At 39.9% G+C, this 25,142-nt stretch overlaps 1 protein-coding gene across 1 annotated transcript in view; it reads right to left on the reverse strand.

Moving 5' to 3' along the window:
• The window catches only part of ATF6 (activating transcription factor 6), a 129,500-nt gene that overhangs the window by 78,428 nt on the left and 25,930 nt on the right, over window positions 1–25,142 (reverse strand). The window contains exons 4-7 of the mRNA XM_089683075.1: window positions 24,680–24,783; window positions 20,023–20,146; window positions 16,458–16,658; window positions 13,719–13,930 (exon numbers count right to left, since the gene is read on the reverse strand). Of these exons, the coding sequence (XP_089539201.1) occupies window positions 13,719–13,930; window positions 16,458–16,658; window positions 20,023–20,146; window positions 24,680–24,783 (641 nt within the window). The remainder of the gene's footprint in view (window positions 1–13,718; window positions 13,931–16,457; window positions 16,659–20,022; window positions 20,147–24,679; window positions 24,784–25,142) is intronic.

Here is a 25,142-nt window from a genome sequence, read left to right on the forward strand (position 1 = left end):
TCATATGGTCAGATGAAACCAAAATAGAACTGTTTGGTAGAAACACAACTCGTGTTTGGAGGAGAGAGAATGCTGAGTTGCATCCAAAGAACACCATACCTACTGTGAAGCATGGGGGTGGCAACATCATGCGTTGGGGCTGTTTCTCCGCAAAGGGACCAGGACGACTGATCCATGTACAGGACAGAATGAATGGGGCCATGTATCGTGAGATTTTGAGTGCAAACCTCCTTCCATCAGCAAGGGCATTGAAGATGAAATGTGGCTGGGTCTTCCAACATGACAATGATCCCAAACATACCGCCCGGGCAACGAAGCAGTGGCTTCGCAAGAAGCATTTCAAGGTCCTGGAGTGGCCTAGCCAGTCTCCAAATCTCAACCCCATAGAAAACCTTTGGAGGGAGTTGAAAGTCTGTGTTGCCCAGCGGCAGCCCCAAAACATCACTGCTCTAGAGGAGATCTGCATGGAGGAATGGGCCAACATACCAGCAACAGTGTGTGCCAACCTTGTGAAGACTTACAGGAAACATTTGTTATATATCTTTTGTTGGCAATGACAGAGGTCAAAGTATTGAGATGAACTTTTGATATTGACCAAATACTTATTTTCCACCATAATTTGCAAATAAATTATTTCCAAATCAGCCAATGCGATTGTCTGGATTATTTTTCTCATTTTGTCTCTCATAGTTGAGGTCTACCTATGATGCCAATTACAGGCTTCTCTCATCTTTTTAAGTGGTACAACTTGCACAATTGGTGGCTGACTAAATACTTTTTTGCCCCACTGTATGCAGTTATGCAATTATGCAGGTATGCAAGCATGCAGTTATGCAAGTATGAAGAAATGCAGGTATGCAAGTAAGCAGGTACGCGGTTATGCAGATATGCAGTTATTAGCAGTAGATATCAGCCAACAAACATGCAAATTCAGCACAAAGCAGTAATTGTTGCAGCAATCATGCGCAATTAGGCAGTGGCAATGTGGTAGAAAGCCAGTATAATAAGCAGTAATGGCCATGTAACAAAGGCTTCAAAATATAACTAAGATGGCTACTGCCCCATGTGAACCAGGTACGCACTGCTTCCCAAACTAGAACACACAAAAGGACAATGAGTTTGATAAGGCAAAATCCATAATATGAGCACACCTACTGTCCCTAGTTGCTAAGGAGGAGGTCCCCTTGCAGTCCCACATTTTTTAAAAGTGAGCCTGCCACTAAAAACGTAATTCTGCCACAGGCTCTGGTAAAAAAACAAAACAAAAACAAAAAGCCAACTTTCGCCCATTACGGTGGACTTAGTCCCCCTTTCCTGGTCCCTTGGTTCACTGCCTTGGGCATATAAAACACCCTGCTGGAAGCTTCCTTGAGTAATGCTGACGGCCCAGGATTCCATAACACAGGGTCCAGTATCAAAAGGCTGCATTAGAGGCAATCCGTGTGTAGTCTTCTATCTCTCCTCCGTGACTTGAGTATCATCCATTTTGGAATCCAGCCATCTGAATGGATCTGAATAACCGTCCCCTGATTCCTATTAGAACCATTTTGAGACCATCAGTATTCTCACAGAAAGCTGAACTTCAGTGACTATCACCTTCAAGACACTGGCGGAAAAAAATGAGGGCCTTCCGGTAGGAGAGGGGTTTTATAGGGAAGGACAAAGAAGCCTTGAGGTCAAAAGGAACTGCCTGCAGATCTCAGAGACAGGATTATTGCAAGGCACAAATCTGGGGAAGGCTATGAAAAAATTCTGCTGCACTGAAGGTTTCCAAGAGCACAGGGGCCTCTATAACTCAAATGGACATTTGGCATAACCAAGACTATTTACAAAAGCTGGTTGCCCGGCCAAACTGAGCAATCTGTGGAGAAGGGCCATAGTAAGAGAGGTGACCAAGAACCGATGGTCACTCTGAGCTCCTGTTGTGGAGATGGGACAACATTCAAAAAGGACAACCATCACTGCAGCCCTCCACTGATCTGACCTTTATGGTAGAGGGGCTAGATGGAAGCCTCTCCTCAGTGCAAAATACATGAAAGCCCGCTTGGAGTTGGAGACAAAATAAGTGCCTGAAGGACTCCCAGACTGAGGAACAGGATTCTATGGACTGTTTGGCCTCAATGCTAAACTTTATGTCTGGAGGAAACCAGGCACTGCTCAACACTTGCTCAATACCATCCCAACAGTGAAGCATCATGGTGGCAGCATCATGCTTTGAGGGTGTTTTGCAGCAGCAGGGACTGGGAGACAGGTCAGAGTTGAGGGTAAGCTGAATGGAGTAAAGTACAAAAATATCCTCAATGAAAATTTGTTCCAGGACCTGCTCAAGACTTCAGACCGGGCCAAAGGTTCACCTTCCAACCTAACAAACCTAAGCACACAGCCAAAATATAGGAGTAGTTTAGGGACAACTCGGAATTTCCTAGAGAGGCCCAGCCAGAGCTTTGACTTGAAACCTATTGAACATTTCTGGAGAAACCTGAAAATGGCTGACCACTGATGGTTCCCCATCCAACCTGACTGAGCTTGTGAGGATTAGCAAAGAAGAATGGCAGAAAATTCCCCAATCCAGATGTGCAAAGCTTGTCACGTCATACCTAAAAAAGGCTTGGAGGCTGTAATTGTTGCCAAAGATGCTTCAACAAAGTACTGAGTCAAGGGTCAGAATACTTAAGGATATGTGATATTTTAGCTTTTTCTTTTTGATAAATTCACAGACATTTCTAAAATTCTGTTTTCACTTGTCATTGTGGGGTGCTGAGTGTAGATTAATGAGAAAGAAATTGAATTTAAAACAACTGTAGTATCAGGCTGCAACATCTGAATACACACACACACACATACGGAAAAACCTAACTGCATTTCTATTGACATTATAAGTGTACTGGCTTCCATAAAAAAACTATACTAGAATGCCAGAAAGATGGAATGTCAACACAAACCAACTTTAAACTGATTCATTTATAAACATATTTAGCAAATGTTTTCTAGGCGTTCTCCCATATCTTAACTCACTGTTTGTGGTGGCTAATATGTCTATACTATGTCAGGTACAAACAATCCAATAATACTTTAAAAAAAAAAAAAAAGGGTGTCTATAATGTATTATTACTACTATATACTATTTGCACCAGAAAGCATACTTGTATTACTGCTCTTAGATTACTGTTCTTGTTACACAGGTTCTTAGTAAGATACAGTATGGTATTATGTAAACCGTGTTCCTAATATAAAAATTGTATATATAGATTTCTAAAGGTGCTGTTGACATGAAAAGTTATTCACATATCCGTAACAACCCATGCAAGCCATACATACAAAGAAACCAAAACACACAAGTTCAGAAATTGTTGTGTGTAATAAAATAGAATGGCAAAAGGGAAAAAGAGTATTGAACACGCTATCTGAAATTTATTTAATACTTCGTACAAAATCCTTTGTTGGTAATGACAGCTTCAAGACGCCTTTTCTGTGCAGAAACTAGTTGCATAAATTGCTCAGGTGTGAAAGGGAGAGGCAAAAACACACTGAAAGCCAAGACAGCAGCTGAACTCTCAGTAATTAGAAAGCAATCCTGCCCCTTGTGTGTTCAAATAATCAGCTGGTTCAGTCTCAACTGATGGCCTATAAAAAGGTGTCTCATTACCAAGGTGTCACACAAGAAATATCTCAAGATGGGAAAATTCAAAAAGGTCTCTGAAGACCTTTGCAACCTCATTGTTGCAAAACATACTAATGACATTGGTTACAGAAGAATTTATAAACTTCTGACTGTTGCAGTGAGCACTGTTGGGGCCATAATCCAGAGATTGAAAGAACATCAGTTCAACATAAACCAGCCACAACCAGGTGCTCCTCGCAAGATTTCTGACAGAGGAGTGAAAAGAATTATCAGAAGAGTTGTCCAAGACCCAAGTACCGCTTGTGGAAAGCTTCAGAAAGACCTTGCATTAGCAGGTACAATTGTTTCAAAGACAATAAGTAATGCACTCAATCGCCATGGCCTGTATGCACGCTCACTATGCAAGACTCCACTACTGAAGAAAAAGAATGTTGAAGCTCGTTTGGAGTTTGCTGCACAACATTTAGACAAGCCTGTGAAATACTGGGAGAATAGAGACTGGTCAGATGAGACCAAAATTTAACTCTATAGATGCCATAATACACACCATGTTTGGAGGTCAAATAGCACTGCACATCACCCAAAAACACCATACCAACAGTGAAGTCTGGAGGTGGGAATATCATGGTGTGAGGTTGTTTTTCAGCATACAGTATTGGCAAACTTAATGTCATTGAAGGAAGGATGAATGAAAAAAATGTACCAAGACATTCTTGATAAAAATCTGCTGCCATCTACCAGGATGATGAAGATGAAACAAGGGTGGGCATTTCAGCAAGACAATGATCTCAAACACAAAGCCAAGGAAACTCTCAATTGCCTTCAAGGAAAGAAAATAAAGTTGCTAGTATGGCCCAGCCAATCACCTGACTTGAATCCAATAGCAAATCTAAGGAAAAAGACTACCAGGTTTCGGTATACTTCTGGTCATGAGCTCGGTGTATCTAAGTTATTACTCTACACAACCAAACATTCAGCTGTTTTCTGTTACGTGGACCCCTGCGTGGGTCATTCTCGTGATTATGAATCTGTACATTGTTATTTTCCTTTGAACAACTGCTTAATTATGTATCGCTTATGCTCCCATGCTCTGTTGATCTATTCAATAAAATTTTTTTGGTACCAGAAAATGTAAAGAAAGATCTAAAGATCAGAGTTCATAGAAGAGGCCCATGGAACCTTCAAGATTTGTGTGGAAGAATGGGTCAAAATCACATCTGAGTAATGCATGCAACTAGTTTCTCCATATAGAAGGAGTCTTGAAGCTGTCATTACCAACAAAAGATTTTGTATGAAGTGTCATTCTATTTTGTACACAACTTAATTTCTGAACTTATTTGTTTTGGTTTCTTTGTATGTATGGATGGATTTCATGTCAATAGCACCTTTAGAAATATATTTACCTAGAAACATGGTGACGTTTTTGATATTTGTTTTACCCGATGTATAGGTATGCACAATATATCACACATATTCTCTCTCTCTCTCTCTCTCCCCATTTGCAAACAACCTGTTAAAAAAAAAAATAATATTCAGTGAGCTGTATGGGCAAGTGTTTATTTTCAAGCTACTGAGGACATCTAGGGACGGTCAGAGACACTGCATGAATGCCATTTATTATTCTCTAGCTATTCACAAGTCAAAAAAAGTGTTTAAAAAGGTACTTTAAGGAAGATATAGGGCCAAGGGGGGGGGGAATTCTGAATATGGACAGGATAAATGCATGGCTCTCACCAAGTAAAGAATAGTGTACAATCCCAGGGATGACATGTGTAGCAGTGCTAGCTCTAAAAACTGATACAGGGCAGAGCAGCAGTTAATGGAAGGCGTTTATTAAAAACATAGTTTAATTAAAATGTTTAGATATAGCACTTGATTTTAGAGTGCAACTGTGAGTGGTAAAAAGTTGATTTTTTTTTTTTACAAAAATATTTTAAAAACCTACTGTTGTCAACTAGCTTATCCAAATGCCCCCTTCTGTGTCTGCATGTAAGAAAACGCAGCCACAATTCCAATACAACCCACATGCACACAACATGTCCATCGCTTTTTCTTCCTGTTATGTAGCTCGCTTGTGCCATTACAAGGTCCCCAGATCCAATAACCTGGACCCAAGAGCACAAATATTGTAGATATAGTCTTCTGCAGGAGATGCACACAGTTGAACAGTCCACAGTCCAGTAGCATCCTGATGCCAAAACTATGTATAGAGTGATGCGCTTGCGCAGTATACAAGAATCAAGATTTCAGCTCAGGAAAACAGAACTGAACATACTCTTTGGCTGATAAAAAATTTCATTATTGTAAGTAGCCGCCTCTAAGCGTTCATTTAAAGGATAAAATCACCTTTAGGAACATGTTACATGTTCCAGCAGTTTTTTTGGGTGAAACATGCAACATGTTCCCTATCCTGCAGCCGCTCCCCGCGCTCCCTGTGACAGCACTACAGGGAGAAGTTCCTCGTGCTAGCTGGCACTCTTTAAAAACAGGCGGGCTCTGCCCACATGGCCATGTCATTCATTCATAGAGTTATGTGAATGAACTACAAGTCCCAACAGCCCAGCCATTGCGGCTGTTGGATTGTAGTTCTCAATGAGTTCAAGGAGTCTTCCTGACAGACTGTGTCTGCTTGCCTGTACGGGATGTACAGGCACACAAACACTGACAGGTATGCAGGAGTCCAGTAATGCTTTCCAGGGTCCAGAAAATAGATAAATAAATGCAAACAAATTGGAATTTGTTTTTTTTTTTCTTTTAAAGTGAACGTATCCTTTAAAGTAATTGTGGGTAAAGTGAGGTTAGTTTCATTTTTTTTTAAAAAATCAGCCAGCAAAGCAATAAGGAACTGTCACTTGAAGATGCATACTCTAGGATTGTCATCCTTGTCCTTGCCTTTAACTACGGTGATTCAGGACTAGTAATAACCTGAATACTTGTTGTGGGACAGGTAATTAACATTTTCCAAAAGGAGGTGGGTCAGCAATTGTAGCATTTTTAATGTACCTTTTCTTTTAACAAAATTACTGATTGTAACCTGTACAAGTCTCCCAAATCAATTTCTGTCTGTGCCTTAATGGAGTGAGCCCTAAAGAAAGTATGCCGGCACTGCAGAGGCATTGACAGAGAGAGTGACCTTGCCTGTCATTCTATAAAAAATCTGACTATAGCTAACCTAGTTATGTTTCCTTTATGTTTTTGTACATCTTTATTGTAGCTCCACCGCTTTTGTCTATACAGATCTTCACGCTATTACGTTACAGTATTAAACAGAGTAAATATGTCCATTACCAAAAGGGGGACTGCAGATTAGTACCTGTGCCCAAACAAGCGCCACAAACCAAATTTTGAATGTATGTGTAATTAATTAAAAAATTCATATTCTCTATCTATATAGATTTTTTTTTATCCAATTCAAATTGAAGAAAAAAAAAAACCCAAAACAAACTAAAAGTAAATTGAAGTGGTCCATCTATAATGGAGTAAAATTTTGTTTTCATGGATTGATAGATACAATATGGGTCAGATGCTCAAATTGGCACTAGCAATTGCCCTGCGAACACAGAATACAAATAAATTAAAATCAAATTGTTTCCTTTGTCTATTTATACTGTATGTATGCAGACCTGCATTCTGGGCAATCGTTCCTGAAAGCATAGGGCCATAAACACAAATATCACTTGCTACAGTGCTCAGCCCCATCAAGCCACAGCCTGCCATAGACCTTAACTGACTACAGGCAGCAGGGCTAGGCGCTTCATCGGTGTCTCCCAGATGCACTAAAATGTTGAGATGCACGCTGTGCAGCTAAATACCTGTGTGTGCAAGGCTCGTAAAAGTTTTTTTTTTTTTTTAATTTACAGATGACTTCTGTAGCATTTAGAAAAGCTAAAAACACAGAAGTACAAATGTAAAGGAGTTTTTCATATCACTAGCATTTTTTTTTAAATTAAATAACTTGTATTTCCTTAATGCATTTCAGTACTCTCAGCCTTTAACAATGTAAATACTCCTATACCATAGAATATATAAAACCTTCCTTGACACCCACCACCATTTCCATTAATTCCTAGAAATGTTGTTCCATAGAAAGACATGTATCTGCAATACATTTTACATTTTCCTATTCAGATTATTTGATTTCAGTTAATATTGGTGTAGTAACCCCAGTAACACAGATCTTCACGCAAAGACCTGCTCTGGTGCCATGGTTGCTTTTGGATAGCTGCTTGATGGCTTTTGAAGCTTACTCCTCCAGTAAGGGGTGAGAAATACTGCTGAGCAGATTGGCTGAATGTAGCCCCGTGTCAAGTCATCTTGCACCCGAGTCAGAATTTTGGCCTAGTGGGATCTGGGTCCAACCTTTATCAGCTTATTTTTCTGTTCTTTGTGCTCTATTGGGGAGTTTTCCCTTCCTGCCCTGGAGATGCAACAGGAAGTGAGAGGAAATCTCCACAAAGTGCGGAGGAATCCCATTCTTAAACAGCTGTCACCATAGGCGACTCTATAGTGAACGATTTCTTCCTTACTCTTGTTTTGATGACAATGCTAAAATACTGAATTTCCCATCACCTTATGTCTCAAGGTAATGGTATCCAAGACAAACAGAGATGAATATCTACCTAGCAGGAATACAGACAGCAATAAGAATTTGATAGGAGTTTTTCCAATCTGCCAATTTGTTATCTGAGATATTTCCCTTAACCTCCAGTGTGGTCATCAAGTCTAAAGATGGAGAATCACACTGACAGGCCCAATTTAGGAAATTTATCTTCACCTACTTTGGGGGTCACTGGAACAGGAAGTGAATGTAATCTAACCAGCAAGTACATAGATGGCAGTAATATAACTTTCCTTTAGTAGAGTGGGGATGGGTTAGAACATCTGTCAGGTTTTTATTGCTGTCTGTATCCTTGCTGAGGAGGGTCTTCTCCGTTCCTGCTTCATATTCATTCAGAAGGTCAAATGAGAGAAATAAAAGTAGCTAGCATGGGACAGCTTGCAAACACCAGTTCTGTGCTATCAGAAAAAATCAGTCTGGATTAAAATGGTTGTAAACCCCTACATATGCCCAGTGAAGTGACTGGCCTCAGGTAATACAGAAATGAAACAAATCCTCTACATAAGTTGTACCCATTTATCTTCAGTTATTTCTTCTCTACTTACACTCAGTGCAGAATTTATAAAGCTTGTCTAAGCTGTCAGAAAGCTGGGGACAGAGAGCTGAATATATGCATATAGTGAGAAGAGCTCTGGGAGCTGATTGGAGGGAAAGGAAACCCCCCTCTTCACACAGCACAGCTGAACAAAGCTGAGACTGTTATCACCCTGTACCTGTCTCCAGCAGCCCTCCCTCCTGATGGGACTGTCTGTTGATGTGTCTCTTGTTACTAAATGTAGATTGCCCCACCCTGTGACATTATGCAGGGAGGGGGATTGTTCCCTTGAGTGTATATATATATCTTGTATCTGTGTTAAAATTAACTAGTCTACTTTCTGGATTACTTCACGATTGGTGTCGTCTAGTCTTGTTTGGTCGGCTGTGGTCGGTGTTCGGACGGGGAAGTGATAGTCTAACAGAAGTACCCAAGCGCAGACTGGGTCGGTTCCGTTATAATTATCTCAACCCAATTGAGCATGCATTTCACTTGCTGAAGGCAAAACTAAAAAGGCAGAAAGACCCACAAAGAACAACTGAAGCCAGCTGCAGTTAGAGCCTGGCAAAGCATCAGAAAAGAGAAAACCCAGTCTTTGGTAATGTCCATGGGTTCCAGACTTCAGGCAGTCATTGCCAGTAAAGGATTCTCAACAAAATATTAAAAATGAACATTTTATTTACGATTAGATTCTTTTGCCCAATTACTTTTGGACCCTTGAAAAAGGAGGGATGGTTACTCTTAACAGCTTTAATTCCTAAACCCTTCCTCCAATTTGGATGTATATACTTTCAAATTAAACCGGAGAGTGTGCACCCCAAATGCTGTTAGCAGACATGCATTTTGCAGCACATTTTGTTATTTGACAAATACCAAAACGCGCATTGAAATTACACACAACACTCCATGCACTTCATGTACATTTTGGTGCTTTTTTAACATGCATTGTGGCTCATTTTTTACCTGTGTTTGTTCTGGAAACACATGCAAAATGCATGTCATGTTTGACAATGGCACCCAAAAGTGGCTAGCAGATGTGCAGTTTGCCAAAATATGCATAAAAACCAAATCAAAATGCACTTTAAAAAAGTGCCAAAATACATGCTAAGAAAAGTGCCAAAATGTGTGTTATAAACCATGCCAAAACGCATGTTAAAATAACCCGAGCCAAAATGTGTGTTTAAGCGCCTACATGTGTGTTTAGAAAAGCGTCAAAATGCACATTAAAAAAGCCCACGCCAAAATGTGCGTTAAAAAAAATACAGTATGTTAAAAAGTGGTAAAATGCACACAAATAATGCTAAAATGCACAATGAAAAAAGAGCCAAAATACACATTTAAAGAATGTGCCAAGATGTGCGTTAAAAAAGTACCATTGGTCAGTGCTTATTATTTTCATGTAAATGCATGGACTTTTTAACTTTGGTTTCGCCGATTAAACTCAGATGATCTGTAACAACTATCTCAGGAGATCACATGTAGCCCTCCGCCTTCTACACAGATCTCAACTGTTCTCAGAGGAAAATTTTCCAAGATCAAATGTTCTCCGCTTCATAAACAAGGACAGAGGAGAAGATTTTTCCCTGAGAACTGAAATGAGATAAATTATCTCTGCTTAATAAATGTACACCTTAATGAGATGCCCATGTGACCACTCTTTTCCACATGATTGCTCATACCATCAAATGTTGGATCATGCAATCTTATTTTAAGCACCAATGTTTTTAACCACTTGCCCTCCAGAAGATATACCCCCTTCATGACCAGGCCATTTTTTGCTATTCGGCACTGCGCTATTTCAAATGGTAATTGTGCGGTTGTGCAATGCTGGACCCAAACAAAATTTATGTTCTTTTTTTCCACACAAATAGGGCTTTCTTTTGGTGGTATGTGATCACCTGTGCACTTTATTTTTGTGATAATTTTGAAAAGAAAAAAAAAAAAAAACCCACAATATTTTGCACTTTTGGTTATAAAAAATATCCAATAAACTCAAATTGCACGGTCATGCAATATTGTACCCATATTTTTATAATTGTTTAGAGACAGAGCTTTCTTTTGGTGGTATTTAATCACCTCTGGGTTTTATATTTTTTGCTAAACAAACCAAAAACAACTGAAAATTAAAAAAAAAGAAAAAAAAAAAAAGAAAAAGTTCATTTCAGTTATAAAATTTTGTAGATAAGTGATTTTCCTCCTTCACTGATGTGCACTAATGAGGCTGCAGTGATGGGCACTGATGAGGAGGGACTGGTAGATGGCACTGATGGGCATTGACAGCCATCACTGATGAGCACTGAAAGGCAGCACTCATATGGCACCGACAGGTGGCCCTGGTTGGCAGCACTGACAGGCAGCTCAGATGGGCACTGATACAGTTAAGTCCATATATATTTGGACACAGGCACAATTTTCATACTTTTGGCTCTGTATGTCACCAGAATAAATTAAAACAAAAAAATCTAAATAAATCTGAACTGCAGACTTTCAGCTTTAATTCAAGGGGTTGCAGATAAATATCAAGTACAAATTTTAGGAAGTGCAACCATTTTTATACACAATTCCTCAATTGTCAGGGGCTCAAAAGTAATTGGACGAATGGATATAATCATAAATAAAATGTTAATTTTTACTATTTTGTTGAGAATCCTTTCCTGGCAATGACTGCCTGAAGTCTGGAACCCATGGACATTACCAAAGACTGGGTTTCCTCCTTTCTGATGCTTTGCCATGCTCTAACTGCAGCTGTCTTCAGTTGTTCTTTGTTTGTGGGTCTTTCTGCCTTTAGTTTTGCCTTCAGCAAGTGAAATGTATGCTCAATTGGGTTGAGATCAGGTAATTGACTCAGCCATTGCAGAATATTCCACTTCTTTTCCTTCAAAAGCTCCTGGGTTGTTTTTGCAGTGTGTTTTGGATCATTATGCATCTGTACTGTGAAGCACTGTCCAATCAACTTTGCTTCATTTGGCTGAATCTGGGCTGACAGTATGTCTCTAAACACTGCAGAATTCATCCGACTGCTTCTGTCACATCATCAATAAACTCAATGACTCAGTGCCACTGAAAGCCACTGAATGCATACCTATGCCATCACACTGCCTCCACCATGTTTTAAAGATGACATTGTGTGCTTTGGATCATGAGCTGTTCCAAGCCTTCTCCACACTTTTTTTTCCCGTCGTTCTGGTACAGATTTATCTTAGTTTCATCCGTCCAATGAATGCTTTTCCAGAACTGGCCTGGCTTTAGATGTTTTCTGGCAAAGTCTAATCTGGCTTTTCTATTCTTCAGGCTTATGAATGGTTTGCACCTTGTGGTGAACCCCATGCATTTGCTCTCATGAAGTCTTCTCTTGATTGTAGACTTTGACAATGATACGCCCACCTCCTGGAGAGTGTCCTTCACTTATCTGGATGATGTGAATGGGTTTTTCTTTATCATAGAGAGGATCCTGCGATCATCCACCACTGTTGTCTTCCATGGACGTCCATGCCTTTTTATGTTGCTGAGCACACCAGTGCGTTCTTCTTTCCTTTAGAATGAACCACACTGTTGATTTGGCCACTTCTAATGTTGCTGATATCCTATGAAGGATTTATTTCAATTTTGAAGCCTTAAAATGGTCTGTTTCACTTGCATGGACAGCTCCTTTGAACACATGATGTAGGTTCACAGCAATAGATTCCAAATGCAAATACCACACTTAGAATCAACTCCAGACCTTTTACCTACTTAATTGATGAAGAAATAATGAAGGAGCCCACACCTGACCATGAAACAGCTTTTGATTCAATTATCCAATTACTTTTGGTCGCTTGAAAAGGGGGGGAGGGGGGTGACTATTCTTACGAGCTGTATTTCCTAAACCCTTCCTCCAATTTGGATGTACATACTCTCAAATTAAACCTGAGAGTGTGCACTTTCAGTGCATATCAATTATATAACTATAGCTTGAATATGTTTTGTAAAATACCTGAAAAAACTAAAATTGTGCCTGTGTCCAAATATATATGGACCTAACTGTATGTGGCATTGATGTGCACTGGTAGGCACTGATATGTGGCATTGATGGACACTGGCAGGTGGCATTGATGGGGATACACTAATCATCAGTGCCCTGATGATCAGTGTACATAACCCCTCTGAGGAATGCCGATTACCAGCTCTCCTCTCCTCACAAGCGGTCAGCGTGACAGCTCGTGAGGAGAGGAATGTCGATAACCAGCATTTCCTTATTTACATGCGATCAGCTGTGATTGGACACAGCTGATCACATGACAGAGGCAACGTCATCAGCTCTTTCCACTGATCCGATGTGTCCCAGAGACACAGCACACCACCGATCGCTGTGCACCCTCAGGGGCACGCAGTTAGAGTGGGAGGACGTCCTATGACATCCTCCCAGAACGAGAGAACCGCCGCTTGTCCGTCATTTCCTCATATGGCAGGTGGAAGGCAGTAAAAGTCCCATAGGGGGTCATTCGTTCTTGTAATTATGTTGGGGAGGAGCTGCCAGATTCTTGATACACTATAGAGGTATATGCTTGTTCATTTTTCATGTCTGAGGTTTACAACCACTTTGAGTTAACTTTTTATTTTACATTGTAAATGTATTTAGTTTACACTGTACCCTTGCAGGGCAGGGACGTTGTGTTCAAGCACCCCCCCCCCCCCCCTTTCCTTTCACCAGCAGCCCTTCGCCGCTGAGTTAACAGGTTAACTAATGTCTGAATGTGTTTCTTCCAAGTGCCCCAATTAACTAACAAATCTAAACGGTATGTTAATTGGCTATAATGAGAAGCTGTTAGACTAAAGGTAAGTGCAAAAAGAGCATAACCGTCTGGAGCAGGGCTGCAAAATACAGAAGCAGTCTATAAATTAGTACAAAATAAATATATTTATCCCTCGTAAAAAAAAAAAAAAAAAAATTAGGATCAACTTACATCTGTTTCACATTCAGGAGTTCGAACTGATGAATGAATAAAAGATTTCACTGCTGTTGTCTTGTCATGGTTAAGTCCAATCTGTGGCAGTATATTTACAGATGGTGCTGTGAGTGACGCTGCTCCTCCATTCATAGCCACGACAGGTTGTGCTGCAACAATTCTAGATGTAGGGAGCTGAACAACTGCAGACGGGGCAAGTACAACTTGTCCTGTGGATAAAACAACAAAATATTCTAAAGCCTTCAAAAAAGTTGCTCAGAATATATCAGTGCAGCTTCTGGAAAATGATCTATTACAATAAAAAAGAGAAATAGATGATTTCATTGATTGTAGGCAAGGTTAAGACTAACTTGGTTTAACATATACAATATTATAATCCACAGTACAAGAAACGCCTACAATGACGAAAATGCAGAATCTGTCACTGTTGCCTTATTATGAAGTGCAGAATCCAGGGCTGTCTTCCTAAGCCTGGATTCACTAATTAAATGGTAAAAAAAGGTACAACCTCAGAATAGTAAGGGAATTTATGAACAGTCACAATAGGCAGTTGGGTAAAGTCAGTTGTATGTTGCCTAGGTTAGGGCAGAGAACAAAAGAGAAGTGTTTTTCCTTGTGGAGAACTGAAAATGTACTCCAAGAAATTCTGAATTTGATTACTTTTACTCCCCTGGCCTGGGTTGGAGGGGGGGTATAGAGGTCTCTCTTGTTTTCCACCTATTCGCATCCCACCATCTCTGGAAGTAATCAGAACAAGTTCAAGGTGGAACTCACTAAAGGAGTTACACCCATTTTAACATTTAACATGTTCAGTATCTGCCTGCTCTCCCCCCCCACCACCAGCACCAGAACCTGCTGTCACAGTTCAAAAAGAGCAGCTATGTGGGGCTCCACCCGCACCGCCGCATCACTCATTCACAGAGTTCTGTGAATTAATGAACTACAAGTACCGTCAGTCTTTGCAGCTGTAGGTTTGTAGTTCTCAATTAACTATCAGGACCCCCATGAGCGCTGCAAGTAGTTCATTGATCTTCCTGTCATTCTGGAACTGCCTGCATCGGAGGTACGGACAAACAGTTTGCAGGAGCCTGACACTGCATCCGTGATCTGCTAACTGCAGATGCAATGCTTTACAGGCTAAAATAAATAAATAGTAATAATAAATGCACATTTTTTAACTGCAAAAAAAATTAGCATTGATTATTTTTAAATTAAGTAAACTTACCCTTAAATGCCTAACCCCTTTACACCTAAGGGCAAAACAGATCTTAATGCCTAAGCACAATTTTGCAATGTTGACATGTGTTAGTAAAACTGAACATAGAATCACAACTACTTTGTACATCCAGGTGAATTATAGCTTGTTTTTTTCAGGACAAATTGGGCTTTCATTTGATGGTAAATGGTAATGGATATCTCCTGATTTTTTTTTATTATCAAAAAGGAAACCTGGCCCAAAATAGTAAAATTTATTTATTTTTTTTAATTTATTGGTGTGTTTCTTGTTACTACTATAACCTACCACCAAAGAACAACTCAAAATAAATTCTCCAGCTTTTGACGATCGCAGTGATACCATATATGTGTATGTTATTTGTTGTTTGTACCCATAGTACAGCCCAGAAACAATAGTGTCAGTGTGAAAAACAAAACAAAATGTGCACTAACACCAATTTTTTTTTTTTTTTTTAAATCCTGACCTTTGACCCCGACCCTGAACTTGATCTAGGTATTTTTTTATATTTATTTAGCTTTTTTTTTCCTACATTTTTTTCTCTCTCTATGTACCATATGTCTCTCCTCCATTCATAGAGAGAAAAAAAAAACAAAAAAAACAAAGGGGGTCGGGCTTTACAGTGATTGATCACTGTGACAGCCAATCAGAGGCTATCACAGCGATCATGTGACCCAAATTCGGGAGTCCCGGGCCCCGATCGTTAGAATGGGCCCGTTGCTCTCAGTGACACCGCAGTCTCTGTGCTGGGAGCGCGCCGTACGGCACGCTCCCATCAGAAAAACAGGTATGCAAATATGCGGCCTCACGGAAAAAAAAGCTCAGTTCTGTGAGGCCGCGTATTTGTGTTACCTCGGCGTCAAGGGGTTAAGGACCGCCCTTTAGCAGATATATTGCTGCAAGGTGGCACCTGTGCGAAGAATCACGTATATATACACATGATTTTGCATTTGTGGGTAGGGGGTGCGCGCGATCTACCAGGTCCCGACCGGTAATTACCTGATGGCGCCCAGTGATTACCGAGCATCTCCGATGCGGAGGAAGATTGTTTTGTTTACAATCTTCCTCCCTGTCAGCTCAAGCACACTGCTCGGGATGGCTGTGCACAATACAGCCATCCTGATCAGTGTGCTTACAGTGAAGAAGACGCCCCCTAGTAAAACACTCACAGCACACAATTAACCCTTTGATCGCCCCTCACATTAACCCCTTCCTGCCCAGTGCCATTAGTACAGTCAGTGCTTTTTTTTTAGCACTGATTACTGCATTGGTGTCACTGGGGTGTCAGTGACACCAAGTTAGTTTCCCTCCCCCCATTGACATTTTAAATCCTAAATGTGATTTTACCGATTGTCTACTTTAACAATGATCAATATTTTTGCAACATTTTGGTCAGAAGGTGAGTAACTTTCAACAAAAAAAAAAAATATATATATAACTGGGTGATATGGTCCTAAGTGGAGAGTACAACATAATTTGTGACAGCTACCAACTTTGCTTACCGGCTTGGGGTGCTGGCTGAATGGCAATCAGTGGCTGCTGTTTTGACATCAGTGTTGTAAGTGGCTGAAATATAATGGTTTTAGCAGTGGTTCCTGAGGCAGGCTGGATATTTGCAGTGTTAGGAATTAGAATGGCTTTTGGCTGAATAGCTGCCTTTGGCACCACAGGTGGAAGTTTTCTCTTCTTTACTGGTGCATTATCTAAAGATAAAAATACAGAGATTTGAACTTTAAGGATGTAGCCAAATATTCAGTTAAAAACATAAGGAATAAAATGAATAGTTCTGGTCTCATATAGTGGCTATATGTAATTATTCCATGTGCTCAGTTGCTAGAGGTGGCGCTGCTGATAGTACAAGTAACTAGTAGTGACTTGTTTTCTCTGCTTTATGGGATATGTACATTATTATTTGCAATCCATATGAATTCTTGTTTGGTTCTATCATGCATATTATGGTGCAACTCTGATTAGACTTTTTGATCTGGTAAAAAGGTAAATACAGTATAAGGAATTCAAATTAACCACTTCAGTTTTAGCCCTTTCATGACCAGGCCATTTTTTGCTATTCGGCACTGTGCTACTTTAACTGGCAATTGCGCAGTCATGCAACACTATATACAAATAAGATTTACAGTACCTGTAAAAAGTTTTCATACCCCTTGAAATTTTCCACCTTTTGTCATGTTACAACCAAAAACGTAAATGTATTTTATTGGGATTTTATGTGATAAACCAACACAAAAGTGGCACATAATTGTAAAGTGGAAGGAAAATAAGATGGTTTTCAGAATTCTTTGCAAATAAATATCTGAAAAGAGTGATGTGCATTTGTATTCAGCCCCCTTTACTCTGCTCAATCTATCATCTGAAAATGGAATGAGTATGCACAACTGCAAACCTACCAAGACATGGCTGTCCACAGTGAAGGGCCGGGCAAGGAGAGCATTAATCATAGAAGCAGCCAAGCGGCCCATGGTAACTCCAGAGGAGCTGCAAAGATCCACAGCTCAGATGGGAAAGAAAGCCATAAGAAGTCCTGTTTGAAGTTTGCGAGAAGCCATGTGGGGGACACAGCAAACATGTGAAAGAAGGTGCTCTGGTCAGATGAGACCATAATTGAAGATTATGAAAAGCAAAATGCAATGTGTGGCGCAAAACTAACACTGCATATCACACTGAACACATCATCCCCACCGTGAAACATGGTGGTGGCAGCATCATGTTGTGGGGATGGGATTCTTCAGCAGGTATAGGGAAGCTGGTCAGAGTTCATGGGAAGATGGATGGAGCCAACTACAGGGCAATCTTATAAGAAAACCGGTTAGAGTCTGCAAAAGAATTGAGACTGGGGTGGAGGTCAACCTTCCAGCAGGACAACGACCCTAAACATTAGATAGTGTTAGAATGGCCCAGTCAAAGTCCAGACCTAAATCCAATGGAGAATCTGTGGTAAGACTTGAAAATTGCTGTTCACAGTTGCTCTCCATCCAATCGGACAGAGGTTGAGCTATTTTGCAAAGAAGAATGGGCAAAAATAAAAAATAAATGTTTTAAATAATGGTTTTGTTCCAATATTTTAAATATATATTTTTTTTAATTTAACATTTTGTATTTTTTCACAATTTTTAAAATAATTTCAATTAGTATTTCAATGTTACCATAGTAACATTTTACTGCTCTGGGGGCAAGGTTGATCAGACTTTTTTTTTTTACACTTTGATTGCTGGTACGATGAAGATCATTGTACCATCAATGCTTTGAACTGTCATGAAAGGGTTAAGTTCAAGCCAGCTGTAAATAGTAGTGAGCTGTGATTAGCTACAGCTAATCACATGGTACAGGTTGCTGTGATTGGCCCAGGCACCATGTAATAGCTGTGGGACAATCAAGGCTCACTAGTGAAGGAAGCAAGACTGTAATGAATCATACCGATTCATAACAGCTTTTTTGAAATTGTGATCATGTGACCGCATCGCAGTTAGATGATCACCAGCCCCAGAGTACCAGGATTTGCATTTTGCTGTGTCCCATGGGTCCTGGGGAAGGGGGTCATGCAGCGTAATCCTACCCTCGTGTCTGTGCAGGCAAAATGATGTATGGGTACATCACTTTGCCTGTACATGCAGCCCGCCCATAGTAAAACGTACTGTAGGCTGTCAGCAAGTCTTTAGATAAAGGGTAAAGGAGTCCAAAATATTGTATGACATTAGTAAGATAAATCCCCACTCAGTTTAGCTGGCCATAGGTGAATAGAATTTCAAATGAAAATTCTTAGGAATATAGTCTTAGGAAAATTTGCACGTAAATTCTCTAAACATTCTAAAAAAATGTGTCAATGTAGTTTGAACGATTTTGTTTACTTGATTTTGGAAAAAAATGGACTGTCCTAAAAGAAAAGCACATACAGTTAGAAAATTGTTAATTCTAGAAAATTTTTCCATCCTGTTCCTTCAATTTTTCTTGTCATTATGATCGAAAACAAAAACTTCGATCTGTCACACCAATAACTGGAAAAACATTTTTTTAGAGCATTCTTTTCATTCGAAATTGCATTTGGAATTCAGTGGCCAGCTTTAGTATTTCCTCTTACCCAATAGCAAGCCTGCACTTATCTAGTGATTTCCACCAACATATAAAATTAACAACAATCAAGTGCAGCGCTATAACAAATACCTGGTGCTCCAGTCTACTAAATATACTTTAAAACATATAATTAGGGAATAAAGCAAACAATGTGCCTCTGATAATCAATAAACCACAACTGTAGGAAAAAAAATAATTGGTCACAAAATTGTACATAAACAATAAATGTGCAAAAAGTTGAATGTGTACATCAGAATATCCATAAATCAACATGTGTAAAACAAATGCATGTAAAAATCCACATCCATCACAATATTTTCTTCATGCACTCTTCCCATGCCGTGCTCCACTCCCGCAAGTCTCCACTCTTTTCATAATGGATGTGCACTCACCTCAACAGCTTCTTTTCTCCTTAAGGATTGATATTTCTTAAGCTGGGTAAACACATTGAGTCTTTATTCAACCAAAAAAAAAAAAAACCCCCACAGCATCAACACAAAATGTTGAAGCAGGGTTCTCTCCCACTGTGTCTTGCATTCTGACTCCAGGGACTCCCACTGGGACTTCTGCCCCCTCCTTGTCAGAATACACAGATCAGCACTGCAGCATCACTAAACCAGTGTCTGTTGAACGGACAGTGGTAAACACGAACCAGAACTTGGCCAGTTAATGCCAAGTTTTGGTTTATGCATAACCTGCTTTAGACATCTCAACCACTCTCATCCCCACTCGGATCAAGAAAACATTGCTTCATAGTACTCACTGTAACCCTTTTATTTAAAAATAAATAAATAAATCACTAAAAAAAAACCCAAAGAAATCAGTACACTCACATTCTGTATGAAAAAAAGAGCTGGTCATATCACCCCTAAGGGGAAAATACTGTATGGCCTTTAAAACCTAAAGAGTCCAACCACTGAGGTAAGTGAACACCACTGCAAGTATTTTTTTTTTTTTTCTTAACACAGGAAGGCAACATACTTTTAGTGGGTGTTGCGACTACAAGATTCTCGTCAGACTGTTCTGGTGAACTGGGACTTCTAGAAGCTTCAGAGTATAAGGAGACTGGTGACATTTGAACACTGGAGGAAATATCAGTCTCTTCCTGTAACAAAGTGAATGGAAAATTACATTACAGATGATAAAATCCAAGGGCATTTTATACAATTTTACTTTACTTGACCCCGAGAAAAAAAAGCCAATTCTCACCTGTGTCGATGGGGGCATCCTTCCCACTGTGGTATTGTAGTCTGACAGCGGGAAGCCCAGAGCTGACAGCACTGATCATTTGGGAAAAAAAAAAAACAACAGGCTGGATAGATTGACTTGTGTACACCCAGCCAGCCCATACATGAATCGAAATTCAAAAAGTCCTTGCAGAGCCTTTACAGACTCTTCTTCAAATACTTCACCATCTGGTCAAGCCTCCTCTGTGTGTGCATTCATCAATCTTTATTTAAGCCAGCAGACAGTTTGTACTCCCATTAGGACAAGAGAAGTACAGACACATTATAGTATCTGAATGGAGATAACCATATTAGAGATGAGTCGGACCCAATATGAGGAATTTGATAACATAGATAAGTCATTGAGGAAGGGCAGGGGGTGAGCACAAACCATCAAGTAAGTGTATTGTGCGGTTATTTGTTAAAATACCTTTGCCTTATACCCCAATAAAAAAAGTCATAATTTATTTTCAGGGATTCCAAAATGAATTGCCTGATAAGAAAAACATCAAAATGTTGGCAATAGAAAGTAAAAAAAAAAAATCAACATAGAAAAAATAAATATCACTGTACTGCATTCTGGTATTCAAGCAAGGCTTACATAGATTTGAATGTTTGTTTTGTGGCATTCTTTACACATTTTTTTTAATAGCTTTGGAGCCATAAAACAGGCACACCAAATGAACAGTATTCCTAAATGACTGTATCAGCATTCTTACTGACGCTGGTAGAAAAGTGTGTGTCTATGATTTGAAATTTCATGTCTGTCTTTAATGGCTGTAGAAAAAAAAAAAAAAGAAAAAAAGTGTACCGATATGAGAAAGACACCTTAACCTCTCTGGCGGTATTCCTGAGTGTAGCTCGGGGTTAATTATCAGTGCCAAAACCGGTAACCCCGAGCTACACTCGGGATTACCCTGCAGCGTTGCTCAGGGATTCCCAGTTTCACTTTCCTTGTCCTGCGCTCCCGCGATGTGCCCCCTGCAGCGTCCCTGGCCATCTCCTCCAGCCGATGCCAGCATCTGGTCCCTGTGAGTGTCGGAACATACAGGGGCCGGAACCGGCGGGACATTAATAAATTTTAAAATGTGACATTCACAAAATACACTAAAATCACACAGTAAAATATTACTGTTTCAAACCATTTCACATACATTTTATCCCTAGTGCTTTGTCCTGTGCCCTGCCTACATTTTTACTGTTCTTTCTGCCTTGAAACTGAGAAAAGTCCATGGCGTCTAAAAAGCGTCCCTTTAGGTCAAAAGCAGTTTTAGACCACCTAGAGAACAGCGATAGTAAATCAGAACCACTTGTAGAATTGAGTGATAATGATTCGTGGGAAAATTCGTCATCAGACACTGAAAACGATTTTGCGACTAAGCTCAGTGATGTGCGAACTTGGCGCTATATTTCAAATTTCAATGTTTTTGGTTTGATATTATTGAATTAAAATTATTATATTTTTTTTATGATTATTTATTATATTATAATTTATGATTTCAGGTTTCAAATTTTATCATACCTGGGATGTTTACTAGACTCTTGTTCGGACAGATTTCAGTGAGTCATTACTAAAAATTACAGGCCTACAATAAAAAAACACGACATATTTCCATGCAAAAAAAGGTGCCGCTTTGAGCACAGAAATATTGCCATAATCATACCGCTAGGGAGGTTAAAAAACAATGGAACTATTGCAAAAATATTGTTTTCCATTAACTGTACTAATGCACACAAATGACAATATTTATTACATTCAAAGCCAATCTGTGACCCACCACTCCTGTACCAGCATTATATATGTTGTAGGAAAAGATGTGGAGGATTTGCTTATAGGTGTGACCATTCTACTGAGATTTTTCTTAGGCTTCCAGGATTTCATTATTACATCTCCTAAGCACCTTGTTTCAGTAGCTGCCAAGCCTAGTAGCTTGTTCACAGTTAAAAGCGATGTACGCAAGGTTCTGTTTTGGGGACATTATATTTTTTCTTTGTAAAATGTGACAGTTCAGTGTTTGCAGATGACACAAAACTATGCAAAGCTTGCAACTTGCAAGCTGACCAGGATACACTGGTTGCATGGACAAATACATGGCAAATGAGGAACAAATGTGGATAATTTGGGGCTAAAAGCCTAAATGCATCATAATCTAAGGAGGAGGAAAAAAGGAATGAATCAATGACGGAGAAGCATTTGGGTGTCTTTGTAGATCACAGACTGCAACTTATATAGAGAACATAATACTTTCTTGTATCAATAAAATAAAATAAGTAACACTTTGTCTTGAATGTGCAGTTTACTTTGGGGTACCAGTTCACAAATAGGATATGATAGAACTGGAAACATTTCAGAGAAGGGCAATTAAATTGCTAATAGTTATTGAAGACCTTGGTTGAAGAAAGGTTACATTTAAAAATAGTCCAGTTCAGCAGGAAACAGACAACTTTCAGTCCAAATTATATATATCCATCCAAGCTACCATTGATGAAAACCAGTGTTATGCTTGAAACTGCGCAGTTGCGCTAATGTTTGCATGAAGATACACTTGAAGAAAGAATTTTTGCAACTTGGAGATCTCATTCTCATTTGTTTTTGGATGTTTTATGTGCATGGGAGCCCACCATTAACGAGCTCCCTAACAGATAAGATCTCTCTCTCAATCTCTCTCTTGACACCCCTCCAACTCATTGGATTCTGATGTTCCAATCACCTCCATGGCCACAGGTGTATAAAATCAAGCACCTAGGCATGCAGACTGCTTCTACAAACATTTGTGAAAGATTGGGTCACTCTCAGGGAGCTCAGTGAATTCAAGCGTACCGTGATAGGTTGCTACCTGTTGACTGGCCTGCATAGAGTCAACCCGATAGAACACCTTTGGGATGAATTAGAATGGAGACTACAAGCCTTCTCGTCAGACATCAGTGCCTTACTTCACAAAAGTGCTTCTGGAAGAATGATCAAAAAATTCCCAATTCCCTTAGACACACTCTTAAGTCCTCATGCACACGTTTTTACAGCTGCTGTTTTTGGCTTTTGACGTTTTTTTCTACAGCTAGTAAACCCCCCAGCACGTTATTCTATGTGTCCATACACACAGACTGTAATCAACGTTTTTTGGCTGGGACGTTTTTGGCTGGAAACCCCCCACTCTAGAAGAGTTTAGCTGTCAAAACGCTCCAACGCTAGCAAAACGTTGTAAAACACCGCAAACCAGAATTTTTGTAGTTTTTTTTTTACCAAAAAGAAAATGTTTTTTTTTTCTTGGTAAAAAAAATACCGCTAAAAAATGCAAACACGGAAAAACGCCGCCAAAAGCAAAAAAACGCTGAAAAAAAAAAAAAGCTGAAAAACTGAAGTTTTTAAATGTGACTTTACACAGCTAACGTTACCAGCGTTATCAAAATGTCCAGTGTGCATGAGGGCTAAATCTTGTGGACAGCCTTCCCAGAAGAGCTGAAGCTGTTATAACCGCAAAGGGCCAACTGCATATTGAACCCTACGGACTAAGACTGAGAAGCCAGTTCATGAGATAGTTTTAATTTTTCGCTCCATATGACACACTTTTTTCACCCCCAAAAATGGGGAAAAATGTCTGTGTGTCTTATGGAACGAATATGTAGTGGCCAGCCCGGTACTTCCACCGTCATGTTAGAATTCCGGGCCAGCCGCTAGGCTCTACAGTGCAGAAGAACCCGCTACTCTGTCCTACCTGTTCCTCGGTCCAGCGGTGTCCTGCTTCCATTGGCCATCTTCTCTCCCCAGCGCTGGCATCTTTAGTGTGGGCACCCGGCTGCGACAGCTTGCAGCTTTACAGCCGGGTGCCCACTGCGCATGCACAAGTAGCGCTGCGCTTTGGGAATGGCCCCGTAGTCTTGTGAGACCGATTACGTGTCCCACAAGACTACAGGGCGGGAGGGAGGGGACAACTCCGCGGAAGTGGGAGCAGGTACCTGTCACATTCGAGCTCCCCGCCCAGGTATCAATCGCCGGCCGCTGTCATTGGCAGGGTGGGGATGACGTCACTCCTGCGCATACATGGGAGTTCAGTCAGCTTCGGCATTTCCGAATTCGTACAGTGAGCTGCACATGCGCAGCTCACTCTACAAAAGGTGGACAAGCAGGTAAATACCTTTAATGCAGAAGAGACAAAGAATGTCTCTTGTACAATAAAAATCCTGCCTGTCTGCCAATTTTAATTCCTAAGATTAAAGTTCCACTTTAAGAAGGCAATCCTGTACAGCACACCATTCTAGTGGAGGGCTTTTTGGTTCATTTGTGGGCCCCCTCACAATAACATAATTGGTTATGCTGTCTAATTTATAGTCCAAAGCAAATAATTTTAATAGTAAGCAGCTGGCATGGGATTAACATATGCATGCAGATAATATTATTGTGACAAACTCCTTACCGGCACAAACTGTGATGAAGAGGGTGGTGAATCAACAGACAAAGGAGACTGAACAGAACAGCTGGAAGATGCACAAGACAGGGGATCTGGATTGTTCCAATCACCTACAAAGAAATGACATATATAAATTCACACGCCTGTTTTTTCATGTTTCGGTGTTATTAACCTGCTTACATGGGACGTAAACCAAATTTGACAGAATTATATCACTCTTTCACAAAATGACAAAGATTTGAAATTTAAAAAATATATATATATATTTATTTAAAAACCACATTTACAAAACTATAACATTTCATTAACTGAAAAAATGTTTTTTGTTATTTTTACAAATATTAAACTGACTCTCTCAAGTGAAATTCATTATCCAATCTGAGCTGGCTGGGTGTTATAAGATTTTTGGTCTCTAATATTTTTGGTTTATTTGGAGATATCCAATCTAATATGGTGTCGTATATTGGTG

This window comes from Staurois parvus, unplaced genomic scaffold (assembly GCF_062004578.1).
Source record: "Staurois parvus isolate SC_StPar_1 unplaced genomic scaffold, SC_StPar_1.0 ptg000300l, whole genome shotgun sequence".
Classification (NCBI taxonomy): Eukaryota; Metazoa; Chordata; class Amphibia; order Anura; family Ranidae; genus Staurois; species Staurois parvus.